This window comes from Coenobita brevimanus, chromosome 60, assembly GCF_032717465.1.
Source record: "Coenobita brevimanus isolate Jiangsu-jjx chromosome 60, ASM3271746v2, whole genome shotgun sequence".
NCBI lineage: Eukaryota > Metazoa > Arthropoda > Malacostraca > Decapoda > Coenobitidae > Coenobita > Coenobita brevimanus.
In genome coordinates, this window is record NC_137013.1 from 5,489,183 (window position 1) to 5,502,610 (window position 13,428).

The 13,428-nt window shown below is 43.6% G+C and overlaps 1 protein-coding gene across 1 annotated transcript in view; it reads right to left on the reverse strand.

Annotated features, from left to right (window-relative positions):
- LOC145403139 (putative neural-cadherin 2) overlaps nt 1-13,428 on the reverse strand; it is a 180,275-nt gene that overhangs the window by 94,503 nt on the left and 72,344 nt on the right. The window contains exons 10-13 of the mRNA XM_080274964.1: nt 8,174-8,353; nt 7,290-7,475; nt 2,198-2,411; nt 966-1,168 (exon numbers count right to left, since the gene is read on the reverse strand). Coding sequence (XP_080131090.1) covers nt 966-1,168; nt 2,198-2,411; nt 7,290-7,475; nt 8,174-8,353 — 783 coding nt within the window. The remainder of the gene's footprint in view (nt 1-965; nt 1,169-2,197; nt 2,412-7,289; nt 7,476-8,173; nt 8,354-13,428) is intronic.

A 13,428-nucleotide genomic window follows, 5' to 3' on the forward strand; every position in this document is an offset into this window, starting at 1 on the left:
AGTACATTAAAATATATACGGCCATATAATTGTTGTTGAGGTCAGTCACGTAAATGGTAAAGGTGATGGTGAATTAGAGCCCCTCCACAAGACCAGTGGGCACCTGTGGTGTCTGAACACGTAGTTCATCAGTTTCGAAGTATGGTGATGAAACACGCAATAAACAGCGAGGCAGTAGCAGGAGTGGTGCTTCAGTTCATCACGTCTACTGTACTGTACATGATCAGTTTTCAACCATTGTCCATTGCCATACTCCAGTACCACCGTGTGGAAGTAGACAGCAGATTAGACAGTGATTCAGATACGGAGACATTGACCGTCACAAAACTGAGCTATTGATTAGAAGTAAGATTTTCATACACATTTACCATCGATTCCCTGACGTAATTTAGCTTTTGATTTGCAGGACGAAGGAGATATGGAAAGCTTCTGTTCCCTCCTTCCCTTGTCCGTCCCACAAAAACAAAGGATGGCTTTAATAATTTCCTTCTCAACTGCATTTTTTTTTTTCCAGAAGAACAATGAGAACCATGAAATGATATGTAGGTCTGCGAAATGAAGTCACGATTCCAAGAGCTTGAATGGTGAGCTTATGTGAGTGAGGCCCGTTCAGTTGGACAGACGTTGATTTGTTTCATATCTCTCTCTCTCTCTCTCTCTCTCTCTCTCTCTCCGACCTTACCTCATGCACGAGTGAAGAGAGAGAGGTATGATGATGACTGATGATGCCTGAAAATCCCTCCTCTGGACTGTATACCAGCGAAGAAAATTCGCCGACACTTTTTTGACGACTGAGGCAATTGAAGGTATTCCACCAACTATTTCTATGTGTTGGTAATACGAAACAAGGAACAATAGAGCATGAAAGGGGAGAATGTGCTATGTCGTTTGGAGAGGAATGGGAAGTATGGAAGGCAGTACAATGCTTCTAGATGATTGTCGGGGAATTTTGCTCGTGGCTGTACCTTCAGAGTGTGTACGGTGATAATCCTGGCAGCTGAAATCATAGGGTTGTCGTTGATGTCAGCCACGTTGATGGTGAAGGTGACGGTGGCGGACAGGGCCCCGTTGTCTGCCACCACCAGCGGCACCAACACACGCCCTGCCTCCTCTCGGTCCAGCACGCCCAACGTTGCCACCACGCCCACGCCCCGCCCGCCATCACCGTCTGTAGGGTGGTGACGTTAATGGTTAAACGTCATTGTAAGCTGCAACCAGTCATCAAATGCAACTGTTTAGTGCTGTATTATGTTTGATCATAAAATTAGTATAAACTAATTATTTTTCAATTTCCTGATACGACAGTAGTTATTTAAGCCTCATACCTCAGACAGCAACTTACATATTTTACTTCTGCTAATGTGAGACGATTTTATTCACTACTGGGACACCTTCCGAGATCTAAGGTTTAAAAGTAAATCACAGACGAATTAGGAGGAAGGTAGGACATAAACGTCACAAGCAGTGAAATGGAAGACAGTGGTAGTAGACAGTTGTATGGTGCAGGTCTGGTTGCTTCGTTGTTGTGGACAGGAACTAACCTGGGAGTGTCCATCTAACATATTCACTGGCAGTCAGTAGGGCTCGTATCCACTTCATATCGCCCTCTGAACGCCCGGCCAGTGTCAAATAAACTGAACCACCGAATCGACAAAAAGTATCTTGCGTGATTTTTGCCTCCCTCTCTGTCTTCTTTGTCTAAGTCATTACTTTTTTATTGGTATGGTAATAGATCGGTGATGGTAGGTGGGGGCGCTCACCATCTACTCACTCGATGTAGTGCTGCCCTGGGTGTTTGCCCTTTCCTCTTGTTCTTCCTTCCTCTTCCGTCTTTCCTTCATTCTTTCCCCTTCCTTCTGCCTATGGGTGACTCTACACTGAGTGACATGCCAAACGGTTTCCTGTAGACCAGGAAACCATTTACTACGCCGGGTGGTAACCATACAACAAAATTATGGCGCCTGGTGGTTTAGTGCGTAATTAAGGCGCTCCAATCGGATTGAGCCTGTGTAGGTTTATATCGAATGGGTGGTTGGGGTTTATTGCTCACATAATGCCAGTCAGGGATGAATGAGGCTGGTCACTCTCATCTTAACTGTCAGGACCAACTTGCCTAACGCCGGGCTCCTCCTCTCCTCATGGGGCAACATAGGATTGGATGATGGATGGATGGATGGTAATATATAGTGGTTCTTACTTTTGTCGTAGGTGACAGCGACTCTGGATCTGATGCGAGGTGAGGCCTGTGGGTCAAGCCTAATGGTGAAAGGTGGCCCATGCCCCTTCTGCCAGACGTCAGGATCACCAAGTCTGACCCGAGCCACCTCCCTGGGGGCGCTGTTCTCCTCCACCCACACCTCACGGGGCTCCTCAAGGTATGGCGGATTATCATTCACGTCTGTCACATTCACCTGATGTAGAAGAAAGCCAAGGGTCGCATTCAAGAATTTTCTTCAGCTTAAGTAGCATACAATATCGTTTTATTATAATTTTTAATGACACACCACACATAACTGAAAACCTGATTCTTAACAAAGTCACACCTCTTGTCCCTCTTGCTCCCTCACAACACGACTTTAGAGCACTACATGCCACAAACACCCTATTAACCAGCCCCACACCGCATACATCTGACATCAACTCCGCACAACCCACAAAATGTGCATTTTGAAAAAATAACAATAGCTATAAGTAAAGCATTTGATGTCATCCCCTGATGCCAACCAATCACCAAAATCTATAACATAAATCTGGAGAAAGCTGGCTTGCCAACTACATGCTTGGAAAACAGGCACATGTTACACTCCGAGTAAAATACACGCGAACATGAAACTTCCTTCACGGAGTTCCGTTCTTTCACCCGCAGTTTTCAACTTATATATGCATGACATGCCTACACCCCAACTGCCACCACACACTGCCTCATATGAAGATAATATCATTATAAAAACTTCACGCCACATCGCAGGCACGTCCAGCACACTGCAACACAAAACACTTCAGGTATGGGTCGAGGACAACGGGCTGACAATCTCTTCAACCAAACCCACCACTCCACTTATCGCTAGAATCAATCATTAGCACGAATATATTCCCAACACCACACTCAGGAATGTGCCACACCCTTCACTAAAGTTCTTAGAGTGAAATACGACAATGGATCCACCTTCAAGAGCCACGCACAGTTACAGTTACAGGGACAGACTTTGTTCAACAAAAAAACTCTCCTCCAAATCTTTAAACGATACATATGATCAGTGATGTCCTTTGCCTACCCGGGAAGGGCCCTCGTCCTATCTAGCACTTACTACAATCTCCTGCAAAATCATAAAGAAGAAGAAGCGGTGCCAAGGCAATGCAAACCCGTCCCCGACAGTCATTTTAGTGCTGAAGTAGAAATACACCAGGATATCCAGTCAAAGATGTCACATATCAAATTTGGAGTAAATCGGGTGAAAATTGACGATTTTATGTCCCTTTGAATTTTAGGCCCGACCCACCTGACATTGACCCCCCAACCGCTAACTGGTGGGGGTGACCCCCTGATGTAATGAGGGATGTTATCGGATGCAGATTTGAAAGATGCTCATTTAGCGTTTGGTTTCATATCGATATGACGAATTTGAAAGGGGTTATGGCGAAAAAGCGATTTTTTACATTTTTCGGGCCTACAGCCTGGTCCTTGGCCCAATCAGGTGATCAGACGATCATAGCCCATCATCGATGTACTTTTAGTCAAAATCGCACCAGTAGTTTTCGCGGTGAGTTGTTAACAGACAGACAGACAAAGAAACATAAAGACAAACAGAGTGAAAACAATACCAGTCCCCGAGCCCCTCCGGGGCGGGGACGGGTAATAATGCTTACGCATCATCAGTGGCGCACCAGCACCATTTCCGCTACTCACACTTTGAAACCAAAATCCTCCCTGTCAGAGAATATCTTGTCGTGAGAGGCACACAGCTCTTTGCAGCAGCCTGTGCTAACATACAGCACCTTTGTCATTATATGACAGTGTCACACAACACAACTAGACACATAAAACACTTCCTATACAAACATTACCAGTAACAGCGTAGCCAGGCCTTCATATATGGGGGAGTCAAACTGGGGTCAAAACTAATTCTGGTGGGGGGGGGGAGGGGAACTGCTGCACAGTGGTGCTTGGCTCCCCAAAGCCCCCCATGACTACGCCATTAATGACCAGACTTTTCTACAATATTCAACCTCCAGACACTCCAGCACTGGCAATGAAGAAGTACCTACATATCGATTTTATATGTATGAAAGTACAACACCTCGATCAGAACGCTATACTACTGCCCCCCCATCCCCCATCCCAATATTCACCCACCAGAGGTATCCTCAATTTGAGATGATCGAGTTCACCTAGCTAGACTTAGATCACGGCGTCATCCAACCTTCCTCAGTTACCAGTTTAGAATTGGGTTGGTGGGATCACAGGCGACACACGTCCCGCTTGTAGAATAAGCCCACACAGCATAACTTACATTATAGAGCACTGCACAACACTTGCTACACTAAGAGACGGACACATCAGCGGCATAGATAGCCTATGGGACGACCCCATTGGGGCAGTTACTTACCCGCGTTCGACGAATCTGCTCAGCCAGGATTGACTGGGGCTGAGCAACAACTCATACAGAAAGTAAATACTTCACAACCAAAATAAAGTGAACAGTTGTGTTTAAACGTTCGACTAACAAAGCAATTCTGAAAAGTGATGCACTTCCTTTAACACCTGTTTGTCGTAAAAATTAACTGAGGTCATTTAACAATAGGGCTCTCCATCTCAGTGTTGCAGTTACATGTCTAATTGTTTGTCTTTAAAAACAATTGTTCACACTCTTGCATGGATAGTTTTTAATCAGGTCACTCACAGCTTCGGCTCTTACATCAATTTTACCTATTGTTTCAACAGAATGCGAGAGGAACTGTAGGAAAGAGTTTAAATATCTTACTTTCTCCAACATTTCAGATTATTCACGGTCAATCCTCACTCCATCTTTCTCTACTCCAAAACCTTCCAGAAATTAGGGTTTTTTCTCATTCCACCATTCTCTGCTCTAAAACCTTTAAAAAAAAAAAAAAAAAAAAAAAAAAAATATATATAAATAAATATATATATATATATATATATATATATATATATATATATATATATATATATATTCCTGTCTCGTTCATTCCTCCAAAATGTTTAAGGAATTAGGCCTTTTCTCACGCTGTCGTTCTCAACTCCAAAACCTTCAAGACGCCAGGCTCTTTCCCATGTTTTCCCATACATTAATTTCCTTGGTGTGTTATTACGGATGTTATTTTCAGTGGCTTTGGGAATTCGTAACACATCATCCTTAGCAATTAATTCTGCACACTACACATCAATATCCTCTTGCATGTCATTAAAGCAAACTATGTCGATATTCAGTGTACATAAATAATAAAGAATAGAGTACTGAAATGTTTATTAATAGGCAATATAAATCAGTATAGAAGAAATATTATGAAGCACCCTGGGGAATGGCTGGGAGAAGGAGGGAAGTGAGAAGACAGGAAGAAATCAGTAGGAGAGAAGTTGTGGAAGCAATGAAGAAAGTTAAATTCGGGAAAGCCCCAGGAATTGATGGAGTGTGTGGTGAAATGTTGAAGCATGGGGGAGAGATAGTAGTAGAATGGATGTGGAAGATTGGCAGATTGGTCTGGGAGGAAGGTAGAGTTCCGGAGGATTGGAAGTCAGGTATAATTATTCCCTTTTACAAAGGAAAAGGGGAAAAAGAAGTGTGTGGTAATCACAGGGGCATTTGTCTTCTTAGTATAATAGGGAAAGTGTATGGTAGGATACTTATTGACACTTAGGGAAATAACAGAGGAATTAGTTGGAGAAGAACAGGGAGGCTTCAGGAAGGGAAGAGGTTGTGTAGATCAGATTATTCATTCTTAGATCTTTAGTGGAAAAGTTTCTAGAGAAGGGAAAGAAGTTGTATGCTGCTTTCATGGATTTGGAGAAAGCATATGACAGGGTGGATAGACAAGGATTGTGGAAAGTATTAAGAATATATGGAGTAGATGGGAAGTTGTTGAATGCTGTGAAGAGTATGTATGATGGTGCTAAGGCTGCAGTGCGTGTGGATGGTGAACTGAGTGAATTTTTCTCTTTGAAGGTTGGGTTGAAACAGGGATGTGTCATGTCTCCATGGTTGTTCAATCTGAACATGGATGGGGTAATAAAAGAGGTACAAGGTAGGGTAGTGGATGTTGGAGTGGCCCTGGTGAGAGAGGGTAGTGTTTGGAAACTCTCTGTACTGTTGTTTGCAGATGATACTGTGTTGTTGAGTGAAGACGAAGGGGAGCTGCAAGGCTTGGTGGATGAGTTTGGGAGAGTGTGTAAGAAACGGAATCTAAAGGTGAAGGTAGGGAAAAGTAGAGTGATGGTCTTTGAGAGAGGTGAAGTTAGTGAATGTACAGCAAGGTTGGATGGTGAGGAATTGGAAAATGTGAGTACGTTTAAGTACTTGGGTAGTGTGATGAGTAAGGATGGAGGTTTGGAGGGTGAGGTGCTTGAAAGGGTACAGCAGGGAAGAAAGGTTGCTGGTTCCTTGAAAGCAGTGATAAGAAACAGGGAAGTGAGCATGGAAGTGAAAAAGTTACTAAATGACAGTATTGTGATACCAACTCTAACTTATGGAAGTGAAGCTTGGACGTTGTTGGAAGGGCACAAGTCAAGAGTGAGAGCAGTGGAAATGAGTTATTTAAGAGGACCCTGTGGAGTCACATGGAGAGACAGGCTGACAAATGAGGATATAAAGGAGCGTTGTGGTGTGGATGTGGATGTGATAGGAAGCGTTAGGAGGAATACACTGAGGTGGTTTGGCCATGTGGAGAGGATGGAGGGTGAAAGACTGACGAGGAGAGTGTATGTGAGTGAGGTGGAGGGGGGGAGAGGGAGGGGGAGGCCGAGGATGAGATGGAGGGATGGGGTGGAGAGGTATATGAGAGAGGGGTGTGTGAGTTGGAAGCAGGGCAGTGAAATGGCGGGGGACAGGGCGACGTGGAGGCGATTTGCTTGTGGCCACCCAGAACGGGATTGAGGCGTCTGGCAATAGATAGATAGATACTATGTCACTAAATACGGCCCATGAACCATTCACATCAACCACTATCTGTTAATGTCCGATCGATCCTCCAGTCTAACTACATTTGAACGTTGAAAAGAGCTGCAAAGAAGGCTAGGGATCAGTGTCAGGCTAGAACAAAAGCGCTAAACCAACGGTGAGTGTAGCTGTGGCAGTCCTGGGCGGGTCTCCATGATCTGTCGCCCACACCAGCACCATGTGAGCGGGGATGGTCTCTCTGTCTAGGCGGCCCACCAGCCTTACCGCCCCTTCCCCGTCCACACTGAATATTCGATTGGGGTTGCTTGTTGGGGCGATGGTGTAGCTTATATCCCCGCCACCCTGCAAGACAAACAAGATTAACGTATGACATACAAGGTTAACACAAGTTTGACACAGGCTTACCTCACACCAACACGAAGTCAGCACACGACACTCACCAACAAACGAGCTTGACTCAACATCGCACAAGTATAACTCACAACGCAAATCAACACAGAAGCTTCATCTCACCACATATACTCGTACAAGCTTAACAAACACCATAAATTACTGCACACAGAAACTTAAAACATAGCACACAAAATTAAGTCTCCGCATAGGCAAACGGGCCGAGGTGGTGCTAATACTTATGTCACCACCACCCTGTAACACACACAAGATTTATACACACACACTGGACAGAAACTGGAAGAAAATATCGTTTGGAAGTATGTAAAAAGATAACACCTCAGGATACAGAAAAAATTAAGTGTATGCACGACGACAGCAGTACTCTTTTTACTTTAACTGGGCGTAAAATTGGCATCTCTCCTTCGTGAATGCTTAGCTGTAACAATAGATAAAAACTGACCATAGTGTAAGTTACGAAGAAATGCTATGTAAAGGACGAAGTGCCGTAGAACTTTTTTTTTTTTTTCCCCACGGAGTAATTTAGCATAAGCTATAAAACGACGAAAATTTGGACCAGGTTAAGGTGAAAGTACAATAGTTATTCAGAGATCAAGATAGGTAAAAAAAAAAAAAAAAATCCAACTGACCCCATCCAAATCCGTGGCTGTGAAGGTTGCAAGGACGGTGTTGGTAAGAGCGTCTTCTGAGAGGGTGAGTTGGACGTGGGTTTGGCTGGTGAAGATGGGTGGGTTGTCGTTTTCATCTACAACTTGCACGTTCACCCAAGTGCCATCGACGTGGTACTTGTCACTCCATCCGGACTCACCCTGGGAAGAGAGAGTGTACGAGTGGAAGAGTGAGTGTTGGAGCATTGGTGAAGGTGTGTGATGGAGGGTGAGAAGGAGAGATTAAGCGTGAGTGTGAGAGTGAGAGATTAAGTGTGAGAGCGAGAGTGTATGAGAAAGATATATTGATGTTGAGGGAACTAGGATGGAAAAGTGAGTATTACAGTACTGGTGAGAGAGAGAGAGAGAGAGAGAGAGAGAGAGAGAGAGAGAGAGAGAGAGAGAGAGAGAATTAGTGAATGCTAAAGTAAGAAGATGAGTGTTAGAATATCCGTCAAGGTGAAAGACTTGGGGTGTGAGTGAGAGACTGTGTGGGAGAATGAGTGTGAAAGTGAGAGACTGAGTATGGAAATGAGAGAGAGAGTATAGTATCTGTGAGAGAGAGAGAGGGGGAGAGAGAGAGAGAGAGAGAGAGAGCGGAACGAGTGTTGTAATCTTACTGAGGGAGAGAGACTATATGATACTCTGGGAAAATATGTACTTGTTGCTTCACCTCGTCACCCTGAGGATATTATTATTATTATTATTACTATTATTATTATTATCATTATTATTATTATAATGATTATTATTATTATCATTAATATTATTATTATTATTATTATTATTATTATTATTATTATTATTACTCTCCACGGGCTACAAAATGAGACTATTGTTTTCGCTGGTATTATTATTATTATTATTATTATTATTATTATTATTATTACTCTCCACCGGCTACATATGTGGAGACTATTGTTTTCGCTGGTATTATTATTATTATTATTATTATTATTATTCCCGCCTCAGAGTCTCGCGACGATTCCAGGAGAACCAGAGACAGCGCAAGGAATCTGAAGGGCCCAGCTTTTGTGTCGCGGCATGGGTCATTGCCGATAGAAAAAAAAAATCCAAATCTCCCCGATGGGGTCAAGATCAATGTAAGCAACAGTAGATGGAGACTGTTGACTGTCCATAGGACAGTTACAGAGTTCTAGTTACTATTACTACTACTACTACTACTACTATTACTATTATTATTTTTTTTATTATTATTTTTTATTATTATTATTATTATTGCTCATTATGATTATTGTTGCTTGCTGTCATCATCATCATCATCGTAGTAGTAGTAGTAGCAGTAGTAGTAATAGTAGTAGTAGTGGTAGTAGCAGTAGTAGTAGTAGTAGTAGTAGTAGTAATTGTGGCAGTATTAGTAGTAGTGATAGTAGTAGTACTAGCAGTAGCAGTAGAAGTAGTAGTAGTAGTATTGTTGCTGCTGCTGTTGTTATTATTACCGTCCTAATCATCATTATCATCCCATTTTCATATTTGGTTGTCGTCACAGCAGCCATAAGCATCATCACTGTCGTCATTGTCGCTGATATCATTACCAGCATTGTTCTCACACGTCTGTACTATACGACAAATATGATCACCAACAGTATCGTCCTCATCCCTTATAATCTGCCTTTTCAGCAGTAACTCATCATGCCTATTACCAACATTTCCACTATTGCCATTGTTTTCCTCTCATTTATCATCGTCGTCGTCTTCATTATTCATCATCGTCAGCATTTTTAAGGTGATGCTACCGTATTCATTTTCAGCAAAAATAATCCATCCATCCATCCATCCATCATCCAAACCTACGTTGCCCCATAAGAAGCGTAGGAGCCGGGGGCTAGGGAAGTTGGTCCTGACATTAAAGATGAGAGTGACCAGCTTCACTCGTCCCTGAGTGGCATTACACGAGCAATCAACCTCAACCACCCCTTCGATATAAACCTTCACCGGCTCAATCCGATTGGAGTGCAATAATTACCCACTAAACCACCAGACGCCGAAATTTGGTTATATGGTTACCACCCAAAGTAGTAAATGGTTTCCTGGTGTACAGGAAACCATTTGGCTTGTCACGCAGTGTAGAGTCACCCACAGGCAGAAGGAAGAGGAAAGTTTGAAGGAATGAAAGAAAGAAGAGGGAGTGTACAGTCACCTGTAGGCAGAAGGACTAGAAAAGAATGAAGGAAAAAAAGATAGAAGAAATGGAAAGAAAGAAGGATGGAGGAGAGGAAAGGGCAGACACCCGAGAGCAGCACTACATCGAGTGAGTGGATGGCGAGCGCCCCCACCTACCACTAGCAAAAATAATAATTAGCATTATTTTTGTCTTTGCTGCCATTTTTTACATACTCATATATCATCGTCCTTTTCCATTCATCATCATCATCATCATCATCATCATCACTATCATCATCATTATCAACGCATCGTTCTGGCACGACCACGCGAAAGGAAATGTTACGATTATATCTTTGTAGTCATTGCTGTTACTATTAGTGTGCTGTCTAGGCAGGGGCGCCCATCATCCACCCACTTGATGAAGAGCTGCCTACTTCTTGCTTCATGCCTGTCATTCTTCTGTGTCTGTCCTCTCTTTCTCTTTTTCCTCCCCTTCCTCTCACTATTTATTACCTTTCTTCCCACTTCAGGTGGCCCTACACTGAATGACAAGCAAATGGTTTCCTGTAACTCAGGAAATAATTTGCAACGTTCGGTGATAGTCATGTAGCCAAATAACGAGGTGACGTGAAGCCCACTGTGGTGACCGTTAACTGGATGGAGAGACGCAAATGTGGCGTACACCCAGGAACAAAACTTCCACAGTGATCCCCATGCCTTGCCGCTCACCGAGGCAAAGCGCTGGCAGCTGGATGGAAATATAGGTTCTTTGCACAGGACAGCCTTGCAAAATTGGTTGATTCCCTAGGGTTGATGGGTGTACTCGATCAGAAAAACTGGGGTAGGACAACAACAACAACAACAACAACAACAAAGACAGCAACAGAAGCAACAACAACTATTAGTGTGCCATTGTTGTTATCGTCATTACAGTTGTCCTGGGAACAGCCAATCACGGGGGGAGACTTTGTATATTTGTGTGTTGAAATAGCTACAGATTTAGTGTAAAAAGTGGTACTGGTAGGTGGCATATATTTTTGAACAAACCAAACACCGCAAAATCCCACGAAAACCATTAAAACCAGCTCGACCCTACTACGGTGCTCCCAAAGACGATTACATCTAAATCTGGAAAGCCTGTTAGCCCGGATGATACGAGCGCGACTCTTCTGATTTCTCTGTTTTTTTTCCTGTCAAGTACATTTCCCTACTCAGTAACGACTCCATCATCTTTCCACGACACACCATTACCTACCATCACCTTCGCTTACATAATCTGGTCCTTCGTTTCTCCGCCAAAGTTTTGTCTCCCTTTTCTCTCAACTACCTCATGCTCATACTCTCTCTCTCTCTCTCTCTCTCTCTCTCTCTCTCTCTCTCTCTCTCTCTCTCTCTCTCTCAAATAACCACACACCTTATTTCTTCCCCTCATATTCACCTAGTCTGCCTCTCATTTATACTCTCGCATATCTCTCCACCACATTCTGTTTCCTTTTCCTTCTCCCAGTCACCACCTGCTCGTATACTCTCCTGGTCAGTCTCTCACTCTCGCTTACATACTCTCGTGTCTCAGTCCCTACTCAGTAAGGACCCCACCATCTTTCCACGACACCCCAACACCCTCCCTTACATACACTTGGCACCTTGTTTTTCCATCATCTTTTGTCTCCTTCACATTCTCCTCTCACACACTCTCCTAGTCAATCTCTCCTTCTCCTTCACATACCGTACTATCACATATTATCTCTCCACCTTGATCTCGGCCTCCCTTTCCTCCCCTGTACCATCTCAACTTTATACACTCTCCTAGTTGGTCTCTCCCTCTCCCTCATTTTGTTCTGATTTCCTCTCCTTACCACCTCGCTTTCAACTACCTCTCTTTACATACTGTAGTTACCTCCCTCCCCAGTCTTTCTCTCCCTCCAGCCACTTCACCATCATTCACTGTGGATTTTCACGAATTATGCTATTTTTTTCCGGCAATGTTTAGTTTGAAGTACTGTAGAGAAGTTGCCAATCACACACACACACACACACACACACACACACACACACACACACACACACTTAAAGCTGTCCTACTACAGAAGACGACGGCTTCTATACTCACGAAGATGGTGTGTTTCTCAGTCTTTAGCGCCAGCGTGTGTAACTGTGCACATCATTTCTGGATACACAAACTTTACCACACAGTCGGCCTGTCAAATCCAGGGTTGCTGGGAGAACTCTGTATAGGTTGTGCCTCCGTTGTCTACGCTCTTTTCTGGTCAGGCTCCGAGCTTCTTCGAGATGAATGGTGTCTTTGCTGCGGAGGGATCGCCATTGCTTTCCGTCAAAGGCATTTGTTTCAAGATCTTTTGGTATGATGTTGCATCTCTCCAGAGTTGTCCCTATATGGTCATTATATCTCTTCTTCTGTCCCCTTGGGTTGCAACGTGCTGCAGGGAGTTGGCCATACTGAACCTGGCGGGGAAGGCGGTGCTCAGGGATGCGGAACACGTGTCTTACCCATCTAAGCTGTCGTTTGGCCAGCATGGTTTCTATGCTGGTTGACTTTGCCCGGTGAAGAATTTGTGAGTGAGGGACTTTATCCTCCCATGTGAGTCTTAGGATGTGCTGTAAACACCGGATGTAAAAAGACTCACGCTGTTTGATGTGACGCTGGTAAGTAATACAGGAATCAGCACCGTATAAGAGGGTGGAGGCATGCAGCTGTATATACTGATACCTTCATTTCGATTCTCAAGTTGATGTTTTCAAAGACCTTGGATCTGAGACGCCTAAAAGAGGTTTAAGCGTGGTTGATTCGTGCAAGGCCTTCTGCATGGATGTTATTTTTATCTGTGTTCACACATTCAAGGTAGGTAAGGCAAACTATTGTCATTCTCATATTCTACAGTAAATCTTATACTATTTTCTACTCTATTTACTTGATTTAAAAGCCTGCCCAAATCTAACCTACGAGGAGCCATCACAAGTACCTCGTCTACGTACCTAAGCCAAGCTGCCTCTTAAGGAACTATGTGGTTACAGCTGGCAGTTCCTAGACGTTTTAACGACATAATTCCTGGAGAGGTAGTTTGGCTAAGGTACGTAAACGATGTACTTGT